The following is a 26,918-nucleotide window of genomic DNA, read 5'->3' on the forward strand; positions in this document are numbered from 1 at the left end:
TCTGATCTGGCAATGTTTCTACGGCTGGATGCCCTTCCTAACGCCAACCACTCCATGAGTGTAGTGGGTGCTTTTTATGTGCCACCGACACCGGTGCCAGATGAGGCTGGCGAACGGCCACACTCAGATGGTGCTTTTTACATGCCACTGGCACGGAGGCCAGGCGAGGCTGGCACGGCCACAATCGGATGGTGCTTTTTACGTGCCACCAGCACAGAGGCCAGTCGATGCGGTGCTGGCTACGGCCACGTTCAGATGGTTCTCTTATGTGCCACCGGCACTGGTACCACAACTACAAATTCCATATATATATATATATATATATATATATATGTGCAAACACGCACACACACATGTACATACAGGTACACCATTGATCTTGAGGAACCTTTGATACCACAGCCATTCCAGATTACTACTGAAATCTGTGAACCAATGGTGGTCACACTCTAAATTCAATAAAATTAAGAGAACACCAACACCAGCACCACCACATTAGTATTACTACTATCACCACACAACCAAGACCACTACTACTCCTACACCATCTCCACTGCCACCACAACTACCACTACACAAACACTATCATCATCATCACCACCATCACCACCACCACCACCACCACAATATCTGGTTATTTACCGTTTGTAAAGGAATTCCCTCCTCATGTCTGGGTTGAGCCGTTTTGTTGAGTGAAGGAAGTTAGCGATGGCCACAGGATTGTCATCAACCAGACTCTGTCGGAATAAATAGTCCATTCCCTGGTGGAGAAAAAAAAAAATATATATATATGAGGGAGAGAATATATAGACAATATATAAAATATATACTTAGCGGTTCGGCAAAAGAGACCGATAGAATAAGTACTAGGCTTACAAAAGAATAAGTCCCGGGTTCGAGTTGCTCGATTAAAGGCGGTGCTCCAGCATGGCCGCAGTCAAATGACTGAAATAAGTAAAAGAGTAAAAGAGTATAGAAAATATATAGAGGAGATGCAGAGCATTGGTCCACAACCAGGGCCCATGGTGGGATTTTGTTGTTAAATTTATCCATAATAAATCAGTTCTGCTTCTATCATCTTCATTTAATGTCTGCTGTCCATGCTGGACACTCCGAGAGCGTAATGGGTGCTTTATACGTGCCACTGGCACAGGTGCCATTTGCATGACACCAGTATCTGCCACAACTACAAACTTACTTGGCTTGATGGGTCTTCTCTTCACGCCTGGCATAAAGCCAAAGGTGTCGGTCATTCGTCATTGCCTCTGTAAGGTCCAATGCTTGACCAATACACAAAATAAGGAAAATAGAAAAGTATTTTGAAACATTGAATGCTCGACCCAAGTAAAATAGAAATCAAAAGGGGTCCATGGGGAAAAAATGGTTCTGAAGCACTGATATACAGGATATATATATGTGTGTGTGTGTGTGTGTGTGTGTATATATATATATATAATCAATAATAACAAAGGGTAAAATTAATTAATCAATAATTTCACCAAGTAGAATCCAGCATGAAAAAGGACTATTTCTTGGTGAACTTAAGTAATATTTTATAATTAGGGTTCAGCAAAGATTTGCTTTATCACATACCGAAGTTTAGAAATAGCAGCCAGAGAACCTTTTCGTTATTCTTCATCTCTGCCTACATGGATTGTTTTCGTGTACTTTGTTTTTGTCCGGGAATCTCTTTTTAAAGTAAAGGAAATAGCTAAGGTTCTCTGGCTGCTATTTCTAAACTTCGGTATGTGGTAAAGCAAATCTTTGCTGAACCCTAATTATAAAGTATATATATATATCTATATATAAAACTGAAATGCGTTTTTACCGCTTGGATCGCTTTCAATGCCACTACGTCCCGTCCGATTCGCTCCAAAATTTACAGGGACATGTAGAATGAGGTGACGATGCGCGTGGGCTACCTTAGAAATCCCTATCTTAAAAGGTGTGGTTGCTAGGGGCCATCTTCCTCACTCACCCTATTTCCTTCTTTCCCTCTCTTACTCCTCTTCATAACGTTCAGAAGTCCACTACGGTTATTTAAAGTATCTGTCACTATCGCTATTTCCTTTCTTTTTCACTGACTCTGTTTCCTACGTTCCTATCAATTCGGCGGCGTTCTTTGAAGTATATGTCTGTCACCAACAATCAACACACGATCATGAGAACAAATATTATGAATCAGATATTCTTGCGTTCATTTATATGTGTGTGTGTGTGTGTGTTCTATATATAAATATGTATATATAATGTATATATACAAAGTGAATATATCTGTATTTATGTATATTAAACTTTTTCATACTTTTTCATAATTATATATATTTTTAAACAAATTATAAATATAATTTAATAATTTTTATTTTCAATTTAAATAATTTAAAGTTTTCAATTTTATATTTTACTAGCAGTATCGCCCGGCGTTGCTCGGGTTTGTAAGGGAAATAACTATATAAGCATTTTTAGTGAGTTATAGCAAAAAAATAGCAAAAAATGCATTAAAAATGGAATAAAAAATTATAGTAAATTTTTTTTTAAATCGTTGACTCATCGTAGACATTTTTAGAGAGTTACTTCCCTTATATAATAGCGAAAAATGCATTAAAATGGAATAAAAAATGATGGTAATTTTTTTTTAAATCGTTGACTCATCGTAGACATTTTTAGAGAGTTACTTCCCTTATATAATAGCGAAAAATGCATTAAAATGGAATAAAAAATGATGGTAATTTTTTTTTTAAATCATAGACTCATCGTAAACGCGCGCTAATACATAGAAGGGCTCGATATGAATCAGACTATAAGATACCCGGTTTTGGTTACACTGCAACGCAAAATGTGGGAGTAGTTAGGAATCTAAATCGTAGGAGACAGACACACAACCTTACTTTTATATATAAAGATTTGTGCAACAACTAAAACATTCGGTTGTGCAAATTGTTTGCACAGGAAACCTGCCCTGTGTGGCGGTTTTTGCCGTTTTTGTGGATCTGTTTCAGCTTTTTTAGCGATTTCTGTTTTGGCCCCTTCAAGCCATCAAGTCGTTGTTCTAAAAGAACGCTGGTCTCCTTCACAACGCATTACGACGTTGATTTCCTTACACTCCCTTCCCCACAGCTTCACGAGGGAAGGAAGAAAGGGGAGAAGCAACACAGGTGCAGGTGTGAGCATGGACGCCAACTCCGCCGCCATCGACACACGATGCATTTTATGCATTAAAATGGAATAAAAAATGATGTTAAATTACTTTTAAAATCGTAGACTCATCGTAGACGCGTGCTAATACCCAGACGGGCTCGATATGAATCACGACTATAAGATACCCGAATTTGGTTAAACTGCATTGCAAAATGTGGGAGTAGTTAGGAATCTAAATCGAAGGGGACACACATTCACACAACTACAGTTTTATATATATAGATATATTTTCTATGTTATATTTTCTTTTTTTATGTTTTTGTTTTTGGTTTTTCACTGTTTGATTTGCCTATTAGTGGTTTTATCTCTAATTTAATTTATACAGATATATATCTCATTTGTATACATTTGTATATATAATGCGTGCACACACACACACACATATATATATATACACATATATATATAATGTGTGCATTACGTAGTCGGTCGATTCAGCTCAAAATATGCACACCTATGTTAACGGTGCTGACAAGTTTGCATGACAACTATTTTGTTCCTCAAATGAAAGGCGTCACCTCCAGGACAAAATTCCTCATCTTATAAAATGTGGCCCCAGTAGACCCGAATGAAATCGGGTTATATTAACCAAAATGTGAAAAGGGGTCTAAATGGGGCTGGAAGGGGATTAAAATTTCAAGGAGCGGGTGTTTAGGAATTCTCTGTTACATCAAGCTAAAAAATTTGTGCCAGCCTTTTAATCGTCAATGTGTTGCCGTCCATGATAAAGAAGTTTTGAATGCTTGCCATGGTGAGAATCGCTTCAAAACTTGGTGTTTACGAATTTTCTTTTACATCAAGTTCCAAATTTTACGCCAGCCGTTAAACTGTCACTACGTTGCTGTCTGTCGTTAACAAATGCCAGCCATGGTGACTCTACTATCCTCAGATTCTATCCCTTCAAACTTTGGTTTCCAATATTTTATTATTTTTATTCAGCTCGCAAGTTCGTCTGTCCCTTTTAAATGTTAGTGTTTTGCTGTCTGCCTTCAAGCAGACCTTTCCATTGCCACTGCCTCATATTTCTGATTGATCTTTCTAAATATTTTATTTCTCAACTTACTCAAGATCTTCTGTTGGAGAGAGATAGATAAAGATAGAGAGTAAGAGAAAGCGAGGGAGAGTCCGAGAGAAAAGAAAAGTAAGAGAGTGGGAAAATGAGAGAGAAACAAATACGGAGAATCATCATCATTGTTTAACGTCCGTTTTCCGTGCTAGCACGGGTTGGGCAGTGTGACCGGGGTCTCGGAAGCCAGGAGGCTGCACCAGGCTCCAGTCTGATCTGGCAGTGTTTCTACAGGTGGATGACCTTCCTAACGCCAACCACTCTGTGAGTGTAGTGAGTGCTTCTTTCGTGCCGCCGGCACTGGTGCCAGGGGTTCTCGCAGTGGCAACGATCGGTTGGTGCTTTTTACATGCCACCGGCACAGAAGCAAGTCAAGGCGGTGCTGCAATCGGCCACGTTCGGATGGTGCTTTTTACGTGCTGAAAGGAAGCAACAGAAAGTAACACCCACACTCTTACCCGCGCGTAGAGCGGGTCACCTTCAGCTAGTATATATATATAAAACTGAAATGCGTTTTTACCGCTTGGATCGCTTTCAATGCCACTACGTCCCGTCCGATTCGCTCCAAAATTTACAGGGACATGTAGAATGAGGTGACGATGCGCGTGGGCTACCTTAGAAATCCCTATCTTAAAAGGTGTGGTTGCTAGGGGCCATCATCCTCACTCACGCTATTTCCTCCTTTCCCTCTCTTACTCCCCTTCATGTAGTCCACTCCCGTTATTTAATGTAAGAACATTTTCACTCACTCTATCTCTTAGCTTCCCATAATTTTTACTCATGTATCTCTATACAGAGAAATATTCCATCGCCATCGCCACCGCATTCTATTGTCTACCTGTCAACGCGCCCATCGACCAAATACAAACAGAACACACCAACGAGCGTTTATATACATGTGTGTGTGTGTGTGTGTGTTTTATAATAATAATAATAATAATAATAATAATTGTGTACAGTGCTCAGGTGCACTACAACTCATCTAAAGTGTATATATAATCAGGTGTAGTTTCGGCGGATTTCGGAAAGCATGAGGGCCTTAAAGGATGCAGTGTCATGGCAGTCAACAACTGACGCAGGCAGTTTATTCCATGCTTCAGCAACTCTGAGCATGAAAAAATGTTTCCGAAAGTCATGGGAGCTGTGTTGTTTTCTTACTTTGTAGGCATGTCCACGTGTGTTAGACACATGGAGATCAATATAACTATGTATATATAATGTATATATACAAAGTGTATATATCTGTATTTATGTATATTAAACTTTTTAATACTTTTCGATAGTTACGTAAAGGGAACTGGTTGCTTCTTTACACTTTTTGGGTGCAACTTGGGTGCGAGACAGATAATTTTCTCTGTTAATTACGTGACCAACAGGGGTCTACCAGGGGGAAATTATGCCTAAACATGAGCGCAGAGCATGTGAACATCCGAAGTGCTTTGAGTCGGGAGAAGAATTGAGCTGACGCAGACGTGTTGCAAAACAAAAGAGTACACGTGCAGAACAGAGGTGCATGAGTGCAATAGGGCTTGCTAGGCTGAAATACAGTGTACAGAATATCCCAGTGATTAATGCGGTAAGGCTGAGGCTGCCAGCCAGTGCTTGAGCTATTATATGCCTCAGTCGTACAGGAACAAAAGTGTGGCATGCTGGCGCGTTGTAAGGGACAAACAACTTTCTCTATGTATGCGTGACCGACCTAGGGTCTTACAGAGATGAGTTGTGTTTACAAGGGCACACTGAGCATGGAAAACAAGCGAGAAAGGCATGTGTAGCGTATGAATGTGACAGAGATAGTGTTTTGCTGTCTGCCTTGAAGCAGACCTTTCCGTTGTTACTGCCTGATATTTATGATTGATCTTTCTAAATATTTTATTTCTCAACTTACTCAAGATCTTTTGTTGGTTATAAATGGGAGAGAGATAGATAAAGATAGAGAGTAAGAGAAAGCAAGGGAGAGTCCGAGAGAAAAGAAAAGTAAGAGAGTGGGAAAGTGAGAGAGAAAGGAGAGAGAAACAAAGAGGGAGAATCATCATCATCATCGTTTAACGTCCGTTTTCTGTGCTAGCATGGGTTGGACAGTTTGACAGGGGTCTGGGAAGCCAGGAGGCTGCACCAGGCTCCAGTCTGATCTGGCAGTGTTTCTACGGGTGGATGCCCTTCCTAACGCCAACCACTCTGTGAGCGTATGGGGGTGGGGGTGCTTTTTCATGCCGCCGGCACAGGTGCCAAGGGGGCTGGCAGCGGCCACGATCAGTTGGTGCTTTTTACGTGCCACCAGCACAGAAGCCAGTCAAGGCGGCGCTGCATTCCGCCACGTTCAGATGGTGCTTTTTACGTGCTGAAAGGAAGCAACAGAAAGTAACAACCACACACTTACCCGCGCGTAGAGCGGGTCACCTTCAGCTAGTATATATATATATATATATATATATATATATACACACACACACACACACAATATGTATAGGGAGAACATATATACAATACTTAGACAATATATAGAATATATACAGGATCATCATCATCGTCGTTTAGCGTCCGTTTTCCATGCTAGCATGTGTTGGACGGTTCTACTGGGGTCTGTGAAGCCAGAAGGCTTCATCAGGCCCAGTCAAATCTGGCAGTGTTTCTACGGCTGGATGCCCTTCCTAACGCCAAATATATATATATATATAGAATATCTATTATCTTTTACTTTTTTCAGTCATTAGACTGCGTCCATGCTGGAGCATTGCCTTGAGCAATTTTTAGTCGAATGAATTGACCCCAATACATTCTTTTTGCTTTTTTCAGGTCTGCTACTTTATCAGTTACTTTTGAGGAGGAGAAGAAGAGGGTGAAGAGGAAATACTGATCCAGAATGTTCCCCAGATACTTACTATAAGGGGATCCACATTAAATGTGAGGGAGGCTTCGTCCAGCAATAAATAAAGTCGTTTGTAAGAATATTCCGGTTGGTCCTGCCATCGATCGTACACACTCACTTCTCCCCATGATGCTTTGCACAGGCTGAAAATAGAAACATTATTATTATTATTATGATGATGATGAAGGTGGTGAGCTGGAAGAATTGTTAGCAGACCGGGTGAAATGCTTAGCAGTATTTCGTTTGTCTTTACGGTCTGAGTTCAAATCCTGCCAAGGTCGACTTTGTCTTTCATCCTTTCTTAAAAGATGAAAAAAGTATGTGGATAAATTTGACTGACAAAATAGCCTTTGAGGTACTGCTCTAGTTTGGCCATAGTCCAAAGATTGGCTAACAGCACAGCTCCCATGACTTCAGGAAACATTTTTTCACACTGAGAGTTGCTGAAGCATGGAACAAACTGCCGGCATCAGTTGTTAGTTGTCGGAGCACTGCATCCTTCAAAACTTTCATGCTTCCTGAGAGATTCCCCAACACTACACCTGATTTTCTCCCCTCCATACACAAGCAAGCATGTATCTGACTCATACATTGTTCACTTTCCAGACATTTGTACATTACTGCATATACTTTATACGCACTTTCTGACAAGTTGTGGTGCACCTGAGCACTGTATACAATAATTTCATTATTAAAAAAATAAAATAAAATAAACTCTGACATATGCAAGCATGGAAAAGAGGACATTACAGAGATGATGATGATGACAATGGATATTTCCTGACTTTCGCTGTTTGGGTTGGGAGAAAGAATGATTTCAACCCCCCCGAGGCACAAGAGTTGTTGGTTCAGGGGTGACAGGAACCAGAAAATTGCTTACCTTAACCAAAGTAACTCATCATTGCCAAGGGTGTCCCACACACATGCAGCCAGACAGAGGTCGGTGGCGTTCAGATAGGACAAGACAGCTAAACTCAGTTCAGGTGGAAGCTCCCTTAGGTCTGGAAAGCCACTGCTGGTCAGCGTTTTGGTCGTGTAGTTATGATGACCGACGCATTCCCTCTCAAGTTCCTGAAGACGACGAAAAACTTGACCCATAATGCACTTTTACCTTTGGACAGATTTCCTAAAACCTGAAAGAAGAGAATAAAAGAAATTAATTTACATATACATATAGGCGCAGGAGTGGCTGTGTGGTAAGTAGCTTGCTAACCAACCACATGGTTCCGGGTTCAGTCCCACTGCGTGGCATCTTGGGCAAGTGTCTTCTACTATAGCCTCGGGCCAACAAATGCCTTGTGAGTGGATTTGGTAGACGGAAACTGAAAGAAGCCTGTCGTATATATGTTTGTGTGTCTGTGTTTGTCCCCCTAGCATTGCTTGACAACCGATGTTGGTGTGTTTATGTCCCCATTACTTAGCAGTTTGGCAAAAGAGACCGATAGAATAAGTACTGGGCTTACAAAGAATAAGTCCCGGGGTCGATTTGCTCGACTAAAGGCGTTGCTCCAGCATGGCCACAGTCAAATGACTGAAACAAGTAAAAGAGTAAAGAGTATACATGTGTGAATGGTGGGGGGGGGGCAGTACCATGTAAAATGCAGCCAGTACAGTCTGTGAAGTGGTTGGCATTAAGAAGGGCATCCGACAGGAACCTGGTATGGCTCCCAGCCATCTCAGCTCCTATCCAACCGATGGAGAAAGGACATATGATGATGATGATGATGATGATGACACACACACAGAAGGTGGCGAGCGGGCGAAGTGCTAAGCGGTATTTCGTCTGCCTTTACGTTCTGAGTTCAAATTCCGCCGAGGTCGACTTTGCCTTTCATCCTTTCGGGGTCGATAAATTAAGTACCAGTTACGCACTGGGGTCAATATAATCAACTTAATCCGTTTGTCTGTCCTTGTTTGTCCTCTCTGTGTTTAGCCCCTTGTGGGTAGTAAAGAAATAGGTATTTCGTCTGCCGTTACGTTCTGAGTTCAAATTCCACCGAGGTCGACTTTGCCTTTCATCCTTTCAGGGTCAATTAAATAAGTACCAGTTACGCACTGGGGTCAATATAATCAACTTAATCCGTTTGTCTGTCCTTGTTTGTCCTCTCTGTGTTTAGCCCCTTTTGGGTGGTAAAGAAATAGATAAGGATACACACACACACACACACACACACACACACACACACACAACCATGCAAATGGCTTAGGAGTGAAATTTAGGATTTCTTGGTTTTCTGTGAATCGGTTTTGATAAAACTTTTTTGCAGCTGGTTTTCACACTATGGCAGCACCATTGTTATAGTTTCATCATTCTGTGTAACATCCTTTTCTCTATATTTCAGATTCTTCAGTTTTTGGGTGAACCACGCTAATAGCTTTTGAATGAAAATAGCCCATCTAGACATTTTTTTCAGAAAATGAAGAATAAAGATACATATTAAGGATACATTGAGTCTATATTTAACAGAAAACCATAATAATAATATTATAACATTTATTACATAATGAAATATTTAGCCAGATCAGAGCCATTTTGACGGATAACTTCAAAACCCGTATTAGTCAGGGAATCTGTGTATGTATATACATACACAGACTTCCAAATACCAAAGTGGTTGGCATTAGGAAAGGCGTCCAGCTGTAGAAAGCAAGCCAAAACGGACTGGGATTCTGAACCCTTCAGCTGGCAAGTTCTGGTCAAACCATCCTACCCTTGCCAGCAGGGAAAACAAACGTTAAATGATGATGATGGGACTTGTGTATGTATGTATGTGAAATTTCATATATATATATATATATATATATATATATATATATATTATATATATATGTATGTATGTATATATGTATATATATATATATGTATATATTTTGTGAAATAGAAAGATGAATAATCTTGTTGCAGATTAATCAAAAGTTTAACCGATACCTTGGTAGCAAAAATCACAGCAGAAGACAGCACGGTTGGCGGTACAACCATATGGTGTTGCAACCGTGCGTTGGTGCGGATAATTGAATTTTAATATTATTAGTGATTGAAGAAATGGAGTTGAACGAAGAGTGAACAGAAATCGTTTTATTCTGTTCAATCTTCGTTCAACTCCATTTCTTCAATTCACTAATAATATTATATATATATATATATATATATATATATATGTATATATATATTATATATATATATATATATGTATGTATGTGTAGGCACATGCGTGGGCGTGTCGTAAGTAGCTTGTTTACCAACCACATGGTTCTGGGTTCAGTCCCACTGCGTGGCACCTTGGGCAAGTGTCTTCTACTATAGCCTCAGGCCAACCAAAAGCTTGTGAGTTGATTTGGTAGACGGAAACTGAAAGAAGCCTGTTGTGTGTGTGAGTGTGTGTATATATATATCATCATCATCATCATCGTTTAACGTCCGTTTTCCATGCTAGCACGGGTTGGACGGTTCGACCGAGGTCTGGGAAGCCAGGGGCTGCACCAGGCTCCAGTCTGATCTGGCAGAGTTTCTGCAGCTGGATGCCCTTCCTAACGCCAACGACTCCACGAGTGTAGTGGGTGCTTTTTACATGCCACCTGCACAGGTGCCAGGGGGGTCCGGCATCGGCCACGATCGGTTGGAGCTTTTAACGTGCCACCGGCACGGAAGCCAGTCGGGGCGGCGCTGGCAACGGCCACATTCGGATGGTGCTTTTTATGTGCCACTGGCACAGGAGCCAGTCAGGGGCGGCGCTGGGATCGGCGACGTTCGGATGGTGCTTTTTATGTGTCACCGGCACGGAAGCCAGTCGGGGTGGCGCTGGCCACGGCCACGTTCGCATGGTGCTTTTTATGTGCCACTGGCACAGAAGCCAGTCGGGGCGGCGCTGGCAACGGCCACGTTCGGATGATATATATATATATATATATATATATATACATATATATATTCTCTCTCTTTTTTGCTCTTTTTACTTGTTTCAGTCATTTGACTGCGGCCATGCTGGAGCACCGCCTTTAATTGAGCAACTCAACCCCGGGACTTATTCTTTGTAAGCCCAGTACTTATTCTATCGGTTTCTTTTGCCGAACCGCTAAGTTACGGGGACGTAAACACACCAGCATCGGTTGTAAAGCAATGCTAGAGGGACAAACACAAACACATACGCATATATATATATATATATATATATATATATATATATATATATATATATATATTACGGAGATGTACTCGCATAGCAAGTAATTTGATCTGAGATCGTGTGCTGAAACGAAAACAATTGCAGCGTGGAAGGTGTTTATAAGCCATTTAAGAAACACACAAAAAGTCCGTGCTGCAGCACGGACTTTGTCAGTGAACAGGTCGCGGATTTTAGCGACGAAAATATTTTGACAAATTAAACTTAAATGTTGGAGTGAATCGAACGGCTTTTGTGTGTTTCTTAAATGGCTTACAAACACCTTCCGGGCTGCAATTGTTGGTTTATATATATATATATATATATATATATACTCTTTTGTTTCAGTCATTTGACTGCAGCCATGCTGGAGCACCACCTTTAGTCGAGCAAATCGACCCCGGGACTTATTCTTTGTAAGCCCAGTACTTATTTTATCGGTCTCTTTTGCCGAACCTCTAAGTGACGGGGACGTAAACACCCCACCATCGGTTGTCAAGCAATGCTAGGGGGACAAACACAGACACACAAACACACACACATATATATATGTACATATATACGACAGGCTTCTTTCAGTTTCCGTCTACCAAATCCACTCACAAGGCATTGGTCGGCCAGGGGCTATAGCAGAAGACATTTGCCCAAGATGCCACGCAGTGGGACTGAACCCGGAACCATGTGGTTGGTTAGCAAGCTACTTACCACACAGCCACTCCTATATATATATATACATATTCTTTCAGTTTCCGTCTACCAAATCCACTGACAAGGCTTTGGTCGGCCTGAGGCTGTAGTAGAAGACTAAGGTGTAATTACTGCCAAAGGCAGCCCTTCCCCATATTAAAATAAATTTGTTTGAAATTTTAAGGTGTTTCCATTATTTTGTGCAGCCCCTGTACGTGTGCGTTTGCCCTGCCACCATCATTTGACAACTGACAATGGTGGGTTTAGATCCCCGTAACTTAGCACTCAAGTTCACCACAACATGACTGAGCCACCATTTGGCCACGTATCCGATCGATGCAGGCACTGAACAGAGTGGAAGGTGAGGCATAACCCTGACAAACCTCAGGGTGAGTCAGGGTTGTGTAGATGCTGCAGATCAAATTTGTTAACTGGCAATCCAGCCATGGCCAACATACAGAAAAGTGAAACATATCTTACTTACATGAGCTAGGTTCCTTCGCTGCCAAATTCAATGTCTTTTTAGAACATTCTAGAAGATAAAACTGGAAAGGACAAAAAGAAAAAAACATCTCAGTTCAATGGAATTAGAAATAAAATGGGAGATTGGATTCAACATTGGAAAGAGGATTAACCATAGGTCTGCTGGATCAGGACTGACCTGGGGTTAAAGAACAAAGGATACATTAGATAATGTAGTCCTAGATACACTATGCCTGAGAAAGAAAAGGTGGCATGGTCATGGTTTGAATATCTATAATCCTTTAGCTTCCAGGTTTTCCTGTCAAATATAATCCTTATTTAATCCTTGTTTTGAATTAAGTATGTATTATCTTGTGGCTTCCAGGTTTCAATGATGTCCTTTTTCTTTTTACAATGACAGTGCAGGATAGGTGTGAGAGTATATATATATATATATATATATATATATATATAATAATTATTTGAGGGAATAAAATCCAAACTTACAAGGAAAAAAATTCAATTTAGAAATACTAAATCAAATTTCACACAATATATATATATAAAAATTTAGAAAAAAAGCACCTTTTATCAATTCAAAATCATCATCATCATTATCATCATCATTTAGCGTCCGCTTTCCATGCTAGCATGGGTTGGACAGGTCAACTGGGGTCTGTGAAGCTGGAAGGCTTCGTCAGGCCCAGTCAGATCTGGCAGTGTTTCTACGGCTGGATGCCCTTCCTAACGCCAACCACTCCACGAGTGTAGTGGGTGTTTTTTACGTGCCACCTGCACAGGTGCCAGACAGAGCTGGCGAACGGCCACGAATGGATGGTGCTTTTACGTGTCACCGGCACAGGGCCAGGCGATGCTGGCAACGGACACGAACGGATGGTGCTTTTACGTGCCACCGACACGGGGCCAGACAGAGCTGGCAAACGGCCACGAACGGATGGTGCTTTTACGTGTCACCGGCACGGGGGCCAGCTGAGGCTGGCAACGGACACGAACGGATGGTGCTTTTACGTGCCGAACAATTAAATTACACCATCTAGAAAATTACATATAATAGAAATATTAAAATGAAAATAACAATAACATACCAATGATTAAGTAAATTGCAAAAAAAAAATAATAATAATGTATATAATTTGTTATATATATATAAGTCTTCTGGTATGATCCAAGTTCTGGCTAACTGCATCAGATGATGTGGAATAACCTGGAACTATTCTTCGAGGTGAATAATCCCAATGTATCTTATCAGATGGATAAATCTTGCATTTTCTTCTTTGGATAACAAACAGTTCACTGAGTGTATATCCAAGACAATTCAAATAAGGAAAATTATTCATCTACACAATTTTATATATATATATCATCATCAAAATTGTTTAATGGCTGCCTTTCAAGCTGACATGGGTATATATATCATCATCATCATTATCATCATCATCATCATTATCATCATCATCATCATTATCATCATTTAACGTCCGCTTTCCATGCTAGCATGGGTTGGACGATTTGACTGAGGTCTGGCAAACCAGACTCCAGTCTGATCTGGCAGAGTTTCTACAGCTGGATGCCCTTCCTAATGCCAACCACTCCGAGAGTGTAGTGGGTGCTTTTACGTGCCACCGGCACGGGGGCCAGTTTGGTGGTACTGGCAACGACCACGCCCAAATGGTGCTTATTATGTGCCACCTGCACAGGAGCCAGTCCAGTGGCACTGGCGAAGACCTCGCTCGAATGTTTCACGTGCCACCAGCACAAGCGCTAGTAAGGCAGTGCGGTAATGATCACGCTTGAATGGTGTGCTTAACATGCCATCCGCACGAAGGCCAGCTTGTTGCTCTGGCAACGATCTCACTCGTATGGTACTCTTAGTGCTCCACTAGCAACGGATGCCAGTCACCGAATTTGATTTCGACTTCAATTTTCACTTGCCTCAACTGGTCTTCGCAATATATATATATATATATATCACAAGAGATTGGAAAAATACTTTTGGTATTGTTTATTCCTCATTATGCGTTTCATTGAAATATTTTTGATTCTCTGAAGAATTTCTAATAGATGTCTTCTATGTTTCTCTGACATGTACAATTTTGTAATTCCTATTAGTAAAAGGAACACATGTAATGGTGATTAAATAATACCAAAAAGTGTTTTCCAATATTTTCTGACTCTTGTGCATATCTCACACAGATATAACATTTACATACGTAAAATAATAGGTATGTACTATGAGAGTTCAATTTGGTACAGTACCGAAACTCTGGTTTGAACAGCAGCTGAATATGTGATGTTGAGACTGGCTGTCAGGGGCAGTTAGAAGGGGTTTCTCCCTGAGAAGCTGGATAAAGATTCAAGGAAAAATGGAAAACCGTTTGGCATCACTTGCAAAACTTGTTTAATTTATGCAACTGCATGAGAAATATCTAGCCTAAGATAAACTTTTGTACTCGGATTTTGTTGACTTGGAGATAGCCTTTGACAGGGTCCCCCGATCCCTTATCTGGTAGTCAATGCGGAAACTAGAGATAGATGAGTGGTTAGTGAGAGCTGTACAAGCCCTGTACAGGGATGCTGTCAGTAAGGTGAGGGTTGGCAACGAGTATAGTGAAGACTTCCAGGTAGAAGTAGGGATTCACCAAGGATCAGTCCTTAGCCCCCTCTTATTCATCATAGTCTTCCAGGCAATAACAGAGGAATTCAAGACAGGTTGCCCCTGGGAGCTCCTCTATGCTGATGACCTTGCTCTAATTGCTGAGTCACTATGAGAACTAGAGAAGAAGTTTCAAGTGTGGAAGGAAGGTCAAGAATCAAAGGGCTTTAAGGTCAACCTAGCAAAAAACAAATTTCTAGAAAGTAGGAAGGCAGACAGACCACAAACCCCTTCAGGTAGGTGGCCTTGCTCGATCTGTAGAAAAGGCATAGGTAGAAACTCCATAAGATGTACCCAGTGTTTAGAATTTCTGATCTGTCTGCAATGGAGGAAATATTTAAAAACCACACCACCTATTATAATCAAGCATTTGCCACAAGCAGCTTCTCCCCAAAAATAAAATTCCTGTCAAATATTAAGAACTATCTAGCTCAACTACATCCTAAGTCTACGCTCCTCAAAACCATGACTACGACATTCCCCAGAATAGATAAGAACCCTCAACCTATCGCCCTGGATCTTAAAAAGCAGCATATTCACCCACTTCTCACACACCCCAAAAATACTCCAAAATGCAACCATATAGATAAAATGGCATCCCCAATACCAACTAGAAAATTAAACTCTGCACCACCACCACCATCCAATTAGCTAATAAAAGTGGGGTGAAAACTTTACTTTCGTATACTTCACCTCCTCTCCTTAACCCTTTCGTTACTGTATTTATTTTGAGATGCTCTGTGTTTCTTTCAATTACTTTAAATATAACAAAGAATTTAGTAAAATAACTTAGTTATCATTCAGCTAGTGTTAAGAACATAAATTGTGAATAAGGTTTGGTGGAAGATTTTAATTCAGAACTTATGAAAACAAGACATTTGTACTCAGAGCCAGAGCCGGTTTCAGCCAGGTTGGTATCAAAAGGGTTAAATGTTAAGGGTTTACCTGAGCAATTTTTTAAGATTGTCAAATCCAATTTTCCACCCCACCTCCATAAGTGCCACTCTACCTGTAATTGGCCCACCTTTAAATTATCTTCTACACCTGGCATTGAATCCATCTCAGCCACATCTAAAAGCTTAATAGGTATTTGCCAACCAAACACTACCGATGAAAATCTACTATAATAATACTCTTGTGTTTTTCTCCATCACAACATATGAATGAGAAAGGAAGGGGTGATGGCAAACTGGTAGTAGGAGCATTTCAACTCTGTGTGAGTATATGTGTATGTAAAAGGGAAATATGTGAATGTCTGTGTGTGTGTGTGTAACAAACACCGATCGATGTCACACCTCAAAAGACAACCACTAGATACCATCGACAAGTGTATTAGCTTGTTCTACCATCCATATTTATATACAAAATACTCCAATTAGCCATAATTTTTGATGGCACACGGCCAGCTAGGAATAAATAAAACAATAGTAGTATTAATTATAACAACAACAGCTATAAAAATAATGACTATGAGAACACCAATAATGATAATAAATACTTATAATTATGATATTAACGTTAATCCGAATAACAGAAGTAAGACCAATCATATGCTACTACTAACGCTAATAACCGACGGAATGATTAGTAACGGTTATAGTAACACTAGTGAGTGCACTGATAATCATCATCGTTTAACGTCCACTTTCCATGCTGGCATGGGTTGGACGGTTCAACTGGGGTCTGGGAAGCCAGAAGGCTGCACCAGGCTCCAATCTGATCTGGCAAGGTTTCTACGGGTGGATGCCCTTCCTAACGCCAACCACTCTGTGAGTGTAGTGGCTGCTTTTTACGTGCCACCTGCACAGGTGCCAGACGAGGCTGGCAAACGGCCACGATCGGATGGTGCTTTTTACGTCCCACTGGCACGGGGGCCAGGCAAGGCTGGCAACAGCCTAATAATATTATAATTATAATAGGTGAGACCTAATAATATTAATAATAATCGTTTCTACTACAGGCACAAGGCCTGAAATTTTGGGGGAGGGCACAAATCGATTATATTGACCCCAGTTCTCAACTGGTACTTATTTTATCAACCCTGAAAGGATGAAAGGCAAAGTCGATCTTGGCTGAATTTGAACTCAGAATGTAAAGACGGATGAAATACAGGTAAGCAAATGAGTCTGCCAGCTTGTCACCTTACTAATAATAATAATAATAATCATTTCTATTATAGGCGCAAGACCCTTTTTTTTTTTTATAGTGGGGTAGAGAGTCGATTACATCGACCCTAGTACTTGTCTGGTACTTATTTCATTGACCCCAAAAGGATGAAAGGCAAAGTCAACCTTGGTGGAATTTGAACTCGGGGCATAAAGACATAAAATTTTGCCTGGCATGCTAATGATTCGGCCAGCTTGTTGACTTAATAACAACAACAACATTAGCACCGATTACAATTGTGGGGTTTCTGCTACAAAGTGCAGGAATAAGGCCACACTTAGTCTTTCCCAAAAGTCAGGAATATCTATGCTTTTTGTTTTGTTCCTTCTCGAGCCATGCCTAGCTCATAAGGGCCGGTTTCCCAGTTTCTTGGCATATAGGTTCCCCACCTGGACAGGACGCTGGTCCGTCGCAGGTGAGCCGCAAGATGCAGGAGGAAAGAGTGAGCAGAAGTGTTGCCAGTACCTTCTGCCGGAGCCGCATGGAGCTTAGGTGTTTCACTCATAAGCACACACATCGTCCGGTCTGAGATTCGAACCGGTGATCCCTCGACCACAGAATTACTCTTAAACCAAATAGATCCAACAGCAACTTCAAAGTTGGGAATAAATGACCATTGCAAGCTGACCAGAGGATCTTTTATGGGGTCTACAAGTGCACAGCCCCTAATAAACTTCAGAACTCCCAGACCCCAGTTGAACCGTCCAACCCATGCTAGCATGGAAAGCGGACGCTAAATGATGATGATACTTTGTGTATTTAAACTCATTTAAATATGAAAAACATGGATCTATATTTAAGAAAACAGTAAATCTACTTCTCTTGCAGAGCATATACGCTACCTGAGGAGAAAGAATAAACCCCATAACAGAGCTTAGTCCATCTTAGACTCGTGTCCTCCATGCCAAGGCCCCTCCATGTCCCCTGTTGGCTGTGTTTGAAGAAATCTTAACAAATCTTGTCACATAATCCAGCACAATTATTATATGTGTGTGTCCATAAATTTTTAAGTTTTACCACTGATCTAACTGCTTCTAATTCTCATTTCTGATGAGGGAATATCCCATACTTGGGGATATCCCAGAAACAGCCGTAAGACTTTGAATTTTTTCCAATAATAATATTGCATACAGCTTGAGATGTTTGCCTTAATGTTTGTTGACCTCTTCAACAATTTTATATATATATATATATATATATATATAATTTCAACAATTGAGGGTAAAATTAATTAATTATTAATCAATTTCACCAAGTATTCAGTATGCAAAGGGACCATTTAAGGCGAATTCAAATTATTACATTATATAAAAGGGCTTAGTAAAATAAATTACTTTGCCACATACTGAACTCATTAGAAATAGTAGCTAAAAAAACTTTTTTAAAACTATTTCTAATACTTAAAGAAAATCTCTCTCATATAGTGTTTGCTCAATTCAACTCACGAAAGTATGGGGGTAAAGACATTAAAAAAAAATCAAAACCTTTGCATTTGATTTTTTAATGTCTTTACCCCCATACTTTCGTGAGTTGAATTGAGCAAACACTATATGAGAGAGATTTTCTTTAAGTATTAGAAATAGTTTTAAAAAAGTTTTTTAGCTACTATTTCTAATGAGTTCAGTATGTGGCAAAGTAATTTATTTTACTAAGCCCCTTTTATATAATATATATATATATATATATATATATATATATGATAACAAAGGGTAAAACTAATTAATTAAGTAATTATCTATAATTTCACCAAGTAGAATTTGGCATGAAAAAGGACTACAGTAAACTTAAGTAATATTTTATAATTCAGCAAAGATTTGCTTCACTACATACCGAACTTTAGAAATAGCAGCCAAAGAACCTTAGCTATTTCCTCTACTTTAAGTAGAATCCCTTTTTAAAGTAGAGGAAATAGCTAAGGTTCTTTGGCTGCTATTTCTAAACTTCGGTATGTAGTAAAGCAAATCTTTGCTGAACCCTAATTATAAAGTATATATATCATCATCATCATCTGCTCTCCATACTAGCATGGGTTGGACGGTTCAACTGGGGTCTGGGAAGCCCGAAGGCTGCGCCAGGCCCAGTCTGATCTGGCAATGTTTCTACAGCTGGATGCCCTTCCTAACGCCAACCACTCCGTGAGTGTAGTGCCACCGACAGGTGCCAGACAAGTCTGGCAAACGGCCACAATCGGATGGTGCTTTTTGTGTGCCACCGGCATGGGGGCCAGGCAAGGCTGGCAATGGCCACGAACGGATGGTGCTTTTTACATGCCACCACCCATCCGTGGCCGGTGGCACGTAAAAAGCACCATCCGTTCGTGGCTGTTGCCAGCCTCGCTTGGCCCCCGTGCAGGTGGCACACAAAAAGCACCATCCGATCGTGGTAAGGATAAGTAAGTTAGGTAAATAAATATACAAAAAATATTAAATTCATTTAATACAAAAAATTATACATTTATTCCTCTACCTGCTCAAGTTTAAACCTTTTAAACACTGTGAAGTGCTTTCTATTCAGAGAATATGTCTCTCATCTATAAACTATATATATGTATATATAGGGAGAGTTTACGAAAGAAACAAAAGACGAAGGCAGGTGGTGTACAAAACAAACAGATGTATTAGTATAACGCTCAGGAATAGAAAAGTCTTTTACGTTTCGAGCCTATGCTCTTCTACAGAAAAGGACACAGAAAAAGACAAGGAGAAAGAAAAAATGTGTGTAGTGGCTACCGATCTATCATGCGACTGAATAAATATATATATATATATATATATATATATATATATATATATAGGGAGAGTTTACAAAAACAACAAAAGACAAAGACAGGTGGTGTACAAAACAAACAGATGTATTAGTATAACGCTGAGGAATAGAAAAAGTCTTTTACGTTTCGAGCCTACGCTCTTCTACAGAAAGGGACACAGAAAAAAATTGAGAAGAGAAACAAGGAGAGAAAAAAATGTGTGTAGTGGCTAACGATCTATCATGGCGACTATATATATGTGTGTGTGTGTGTGTGTGTGTGTGTGTGTGTGTGTATCATTTGAAGAGTAACAGGGAAAGTGGTCTTTACATGTGGCAAATGTGATGGTACGTTAAACACCAGGAATGTATAAAAATAGACTGCCTCAAATGTGGGTGGGGCGTATCTCCTTAGAAGTAGGAGACAGTTTCTGCTATTTCGGTGACCAAGTTAGTAGTGCGGGTGGTTGTACCAAAAGCATAGCTTCTAGAATAAGGATAAGCTGGGCAAAGTTCTGAGAGCAACTACCTTTGTTAGTAATGCTGGGCCTCCCCCTCAGAGTGAAAGGCAGATTGTATGATGCCTATGTGCAGACAACTATGCTACATGGCAGTGAGACATGGGTTGTGACTATTGAGGGCATCCAGCTGTAGAAACTCTGCCAGATCAAGACTGGAGTCTGGTGCGGCCATCTGGTTCACCAGCCCTCAGTCAAACCATACAACCCATGCTAGCATGGAAAGCAGATGTTAAACGACGATGACGACAATGATGATGATGCATTGTACACACAAAAAAAGCATGTTACCACATGCTGAAAGACACGCAGAGGAGGATTTTGTAGGAGTTTGGGATTAATGGGTAACTTGTAGTTGCTGTGAAACCCCTTTATAAATGCCCAGATGTTTATGTTCGGCTAAATGGTGTTAAGTGAAAACCTTTCAATGTGGGTTTTGGACTTGAACAAGGTCATGTATTAACGCCACTCCTTTTCATAATTTTATGAACTGGATCAACATGGACAGCCATCGTGAAAGTGAAATGCAATCCGTGGGTGTAGAATCAGTTGGCTGGGATTTGCAGACAACAAAACTTACTTGGCTCATCAGAAGGTAATTTCCAGCATTCAATGGATTCACTGGTGAATGCTGCAAGGGAAGGACCAGGGATGTAACTCGGTTCTAAAGTTAAGAGGAGCGAGCACATCAAAAAATGGCACTGTGACACATGCCAAACAATTTAACTCATTTCTCTAATATTACATAAAGTATTTCATAAGTTACATCATCATCATCATCGTTTAACGTCCGCTTTCCATGCTAGCATGGGTTGGACGGTTCAACTGGGGTCTGGGAAGCCAGGAGGCTGCACCAGGCCCCAGTCTGATCAGGCAGTGTTTCTACAGCTGGATGCCCTTCCTAACACCAACCACTCCTAACACCAACCAGTGTAGTAGGTGCTTTTTATGTGCCACCGGCACAGGTGCCAGACGAGGCTGGCAATGGCCACGATCGGTTGGTGCTTTTTACATGCCACCGGTACGGAAGCCAGTCAAGGCGGCGCTGGCAACGGCCACGATCGGATGGTTCTCTTACGTGCCACCGGCACTGGTATCACAGCTGCAATTTCCATTGATTTTGATCGATTTCGATTACAGTATGCATAATTGTATTCTGTATTAATTAATTTTATGTTAAAGTAACAATGTCGTTAAGTATGAAACTTATAACAACTGATATATATATATGTGGTGTGAAAAAGATGAAACTCCCCCGGATCGTCCAGTGCCAAGCGGTTATGGATATTAGGGTTTGTTTTGATTCTTCACATGTCAATGATCACAAAGACATCACAGGAGATTGAGCAGGTAGTTCAAAAATACGGATGGGTGGTCAAATAAAGTATTGACTCCAGAAAGTTCTTCCAAGGTCATGTGATTAACAAAAAACAAAGCAATTTAACTTTCATCACGCAAATGAACCAGAGTTTTAAAAAATGTTGAAAAGGGGCCAATTTTGAAAAATGTGCTCAGTTGCTCAGGGGAAGGGGTGGATCCGCTTGTTCCCTATTAGCTACACCACTGGCAAGGATGAGAATCAGTGTTGCGAAGATTGAGACATTGGTCCTTTCAAGGGAGTCTTTTCAGGGCACTCTGCATGTTAGTGGAATGTCAGTGAAACAAGTGGAAAAGTTGCTCTTGGGGCCATATTCATGATTGACAGAAAAGGAAAGGTTGAATTGGGTGCTAGAACTGAAGGGACAGATACAGAAGTGTGTCAGCCCCAGAATTTGATCACCAGAAGAGGAGGGCTTGGTAGGAAAAGCCAAACTTGCTGTTTTCAGTTCAGCGTTTTGTCCCTTTTCTCCCCTATAATCAAGAATGTTGAGAAAGGACTGACAGAAGACAATCCTGAATACAAGCAATCGGAATGAGGGGTTCCTCTGAAGGATATCTGGAGTAACATTACTCTACAAGTTGCAGAGATCAAAGGAAGTCAAGCGGTTGGATGGAACTTACACTCACCTCCCTATGAGAGCTCAAAATCTCTTGTGGAAGCGTCATCCAACCAAAGTACAAATATATGGGAAACTACCACCTGTGTCATCTCTTGTGAAAGGTAGGAGAGTCCAGTTTGCTGGACATTGTTGTAGAGCTGAAAAAGAGGTAATTTCTGCTCTTCTCCTCTGGAAGCCATCTACTCACGATACCAGAGGGCACACACTCTCCTACCCTGATGTAATCTCCAGGGATACAGGCATCCAGCAACAGGACCTCCGTAATGCTATGATGGACCGTGAAGTCTGGCGTAGCATAGTAAATTCCATTGTCTCAACCACGGTCGAACAATGATCATGATATCCCCATATTGGGAGGTCACAGCTCTGGTACCACAAATGTGACCAGAATGATGTGCAGGAAAGAATCAGACACAGGTTCTTTAAGATGACCCAACTGGCAGGAGAGCCATGGGAAGACGGAGAATGAGAGAGTTGGATAATCTCCATAGTATTTGTTACTCATACTTGGGAATCCAGCTGGAAAAGTCTAAAGATGGATGCTTCTGATATGACCTTATGGAGGAAGACGTGGCTCAGGTCTCTCCCCAACAACCCTCCCATGAAGGCACATGGCCTAGTGGTTAGAGCAGCGGACTCGTGGTCGAGGAGTCATGGGTTCAAATCTCAGAGTGGGCGATGTGTGTATTTATGAGCGAAACACCTAAGCTCCACGCGGCTCTGGCAGAAGGTAATGGCAAAACTTCTGCTGACTCTTTCGCCACAACTTTCCTCCTGCATCCTGCAGTTCACCTGCGATGGAATGGCGTCCCGTCCAGGTGGGGAACCTATACGCCAAGAAACCGGCCCTTATGAGCCAGGCATGGCTTGAGAAGGAACAAACAAAAACAAACAACCCTCCCAGGAATAGTGGACAGAGAAGCTGGATTAGTCTAAAGATCAGATACAGATAGAATTAATAAAAATATATTCTATCCAGTGAGAGATAAACATCAACTTAAATACACAACTGAAAGAGCTACAAATAGTTTCATGCTTTTATGATACTTGAACAGGATTATTTATAAAACAAGCCATGTAACCTAAAGCAAAAATTTATATACCTTGTTCTGGACCTATATCCCATGGATTACTCCATAAAATACATACGCACGCGTGGGAAGGTATGTGGCCTAGTGGTTAGGGTATTGCGCTGTCACAAAATGATGGGTTTGATTCCTGGACTCGGCGGTGCAGTGTGTTCTTGAGCAAAACACTTCATTTTACGTTGCTCTAGTCCACCCAGCTGTTAATGGGTCACCCCTATGACGAACTGGTCTTCCAATTCAGGGTAGGGAATGCTGGCCTGCACGCCAAGCCACTGGGGTGGCATCATTCAAAGGCTAAAACACTGCATAGCACACTGTGATCAGCGATGTATAACACTTGATAGTCTGGTCAATACTGCGATAAACACACACACACACATTTCAGGTAACTATAGAGTTTTGACTAAGGTTGTTCTTAGAAACGTCATACGTGAGAAAGAAAGAGGGGTCAACTGTTGACCCCTCGTGTCTTTTTTTTTTTAATGCTTGTTTCTGGTAAGAAACAAGCATTGAAATTTTGTTCATGTTTGCCCACCCCCACTTCTTGTCTGTTGCTTCCTTATCTAAACGATATGGGACTTCGAAGGACAATTATTATATATCTATATAAACTATCTCCATTTATGTTTGTGAGTGTGTATACATACGTACATACATTTATATACATATATACATACGTACATACATTTATATACATATATACATACGTACATACATTTATATACATATATACATACGTACATACATTTATATACATATATACATACATCTATATACATATATACATACGTACATACATCTATATACATACGTACATACATTTATATACATATATATATACATACATACATCTATATACATACATATATACATACATATATATATACATACGTACATACATCTATATACATATATACATACGTACATACATTTATATACATATGTACATACATACATCTATATACATATATACATACGTACATACATCTATATACATATATACATACGTACATACATCTATATACATATATACATACGTACATACATCTATATACATATATAAATACATTTATATACATATATACATACATACATCTATATACATACATACATACATCTATATACATACGTACATACATTTATATACATATGTACATACATACATCTATATACATACGTACATCTATATACATATATACATACGTACATACATACGTACGTACATACATATATACATACGTATATACATCTATATACATACATATATATATATATATATATATATATATATACACACACTCGCGTACAAAAATAACATGAGTGAAGCCGGGGCTTAAACTGTATATTGACCGTAACATGTATGTTTATGTTCATATTTATTAAGAGAGGGAATTGATGTAAATCAAAAATACACGAATGTCTACTTCACCAAAATATATAAACACACAAACACACATCTCTCCACCATACACACACACAATTATATACACAACCATACATACATACATACATATATATATATATGTATATATATATATATATAGATATATACATATATATACAAACACTAGCATATATACTAACATATAAATACAGTAATTGTTTATATACCATCACATAACTTTATATACACACACACACACATATATACACATATATAAACACATTGAAACCACTTACCCCGGGTGTTTTTGTTGTGGCTCTAAGTTGAAGTGACGAAACATCATAAACACACATGTTAATTGCAGAAGCTTTCCCTCATAATATATACACTCACACACACACAGATATATATATATCATACATGAACGTGTGTATAACGTGTGTATATATTTATATACATCTACGAATAAATAACTGCACAATATACACACATATAAACCAATATATACGCACACAGTATAATATAATATAATATATAAGTGTGTCTATGTATGTCGAAGATGATTTTTTTTGTATATATACAGCTATGAAGGAACAGCTATACACTACATTAATATATACATACAGAATATATATCTATTTACACACACACACTATATATACACAAACACGCGCGATTGTATGTGTCTAAGATGTCTTTTCGCTTGTGTGGTCGCCTTCCTGTTCCGGACGAAGTATATATTTATATGGAGCTCTGTGTTTCTCTACATATATATATATATACGTGTGTGTGTGTGTGTAGATATATCTCCGTAGAAATGTATTTCTACAAGCAGGAGAGAGAGAGAGACAGCCCTTGGTACAATGTCCTGGTCCCCACCTCAATTCGAACCCCTCTGCACTTCTGGCTCTCGGCTGCCGTTTGTTATTGACTTCATTCTCTTATTCCGTCGATCCGTTGATCCTGCGGTAGGAATTAGTCGTCGTCATCGTGGTGGTGGTCTTCCCCTTCCTCTTTTGTCATAAAAAGGGGAGGGAGAAGAGGAACAAGATATGTAGAGAGAGGGTGATGAAGCAAAAATAGAAATAGTAAAAAAAGGCGCCAGAGGAAAAGGAAGAGAAGTAAAACGTAGTCGTCGCCATCATCGTGTTGCTCCCCTTCCTCCTCCTCTTTCTCAAATGCTTCATTTCATTGGCTTGTTTGTTTGAGGCAGAGGAAGAGGAACAAGATATAGAGTGAGGGTGATGAAAGAAAAATAGAAACAATAAAAGAGGTGTAAGAGGGAAATAAAGCGAGTAGTGAGAGGCAGTAAGAGGAAAATTGAAGAGAGTAAACGACAGAGAAGTAAGAAAGAGAGACAGAGAGAGAGAGAGAGAAAGAAGTGTAGTAAGGAGGCGAGGAGGAAGATAGATAAATAGATAGATAGGAGAAAGAGAGAGGGAGAAGAGAGTGGGTAATTTGGAGGAATTAATTTCAGGATTAAAAGATCGATGGAATAATAGAATATAGACATTAAAAAAATAACCGAAGGCTAAATAATATGAGGTGGATCTCTCTCTCTCTCTCTCTCTCTCTCCTCTCTCTCTCTCTCTCCTCTTCCCTTCTCTAAAAGTTTTATCTAAATCCGTTAATCCTTTCAGCCGTAATTAACTGACATTGTTTTTTTATTTATTCATATTCGGATCTTTTCGGTTTGAACGGCAGTTTTTTAAAATATTTTCCCGTAACTAAACACTTTTAAACTTCGTATTCTGGTTGAATGTGTTTATAAAACATCTTTTTTCTCTTGGTTTTATTGAGAAAATTCTATAGTTTCTAAGATATTTGTTGGGGTTTTTTTTTCTTCAATTTCTGCAATTTCAACCAATCAATGACGTCCATTGAGGTAAAAAAAACATTCT

General features: G+C 39.9%; 1 protein-coding gene across 2 annotated transcripts in view; it reads right to left on the reverse strand.

Annotated features, from left to right (window-relative positions):
* Window positions 1–25,993, reverse strand: part of LOC115226145 (F-box only protein 8-like) — a 32,618-nt gene extending 6,625 nt beyond the window's left edge. The window contains exons 1-5 of one of the 2 annotated variants that reach the window (XM_036514919.1): window positions 25,897–25,993; window positions 12,465–12,525; window positions 8,014–8,266; window positions 7,147–7,276; window positions 643–761 (exon numbers count right to left, since the gene is read on the reverse strand). In XM_036514919.1, the coding sequence (XP_036370812.1) occupies window positions 643–761; window positions 7,147–7,276; window positions 8,014–8,231 (467 nt within the window). In that variant the 5' untranslated portion in view covers window positions 8,232–8,266; window positions 12,465–12,525; window positions 25,897–25,993. Of the gene's footprint in view, window positions 1–642; window positions 762–7,146; window positions 7,277–8,013; window positions 8,267–12,464; window positions 12,526–25,313; window positions 25,489–25,896 lie in introns of those variants that run through there. The other variant, XM_029797139.2, reaches the window with a different exon arrangement.
* Window positions 25,994–26,918: the final 925 nt, after the last annotated feature.

Source organism: Octopus sinensis, linkage group LG29 (genome assembly GCF_006345805.1).
Source record: "Octopus sinensis linkage group LG29, ASM634580v1, whole genome shotgun sequence".
NCBI lineage: Eukaryota > Metazoa > Mollusca > Cephalopoda > Octopoda > Octopodidae > Octopus > Octopus sinensis.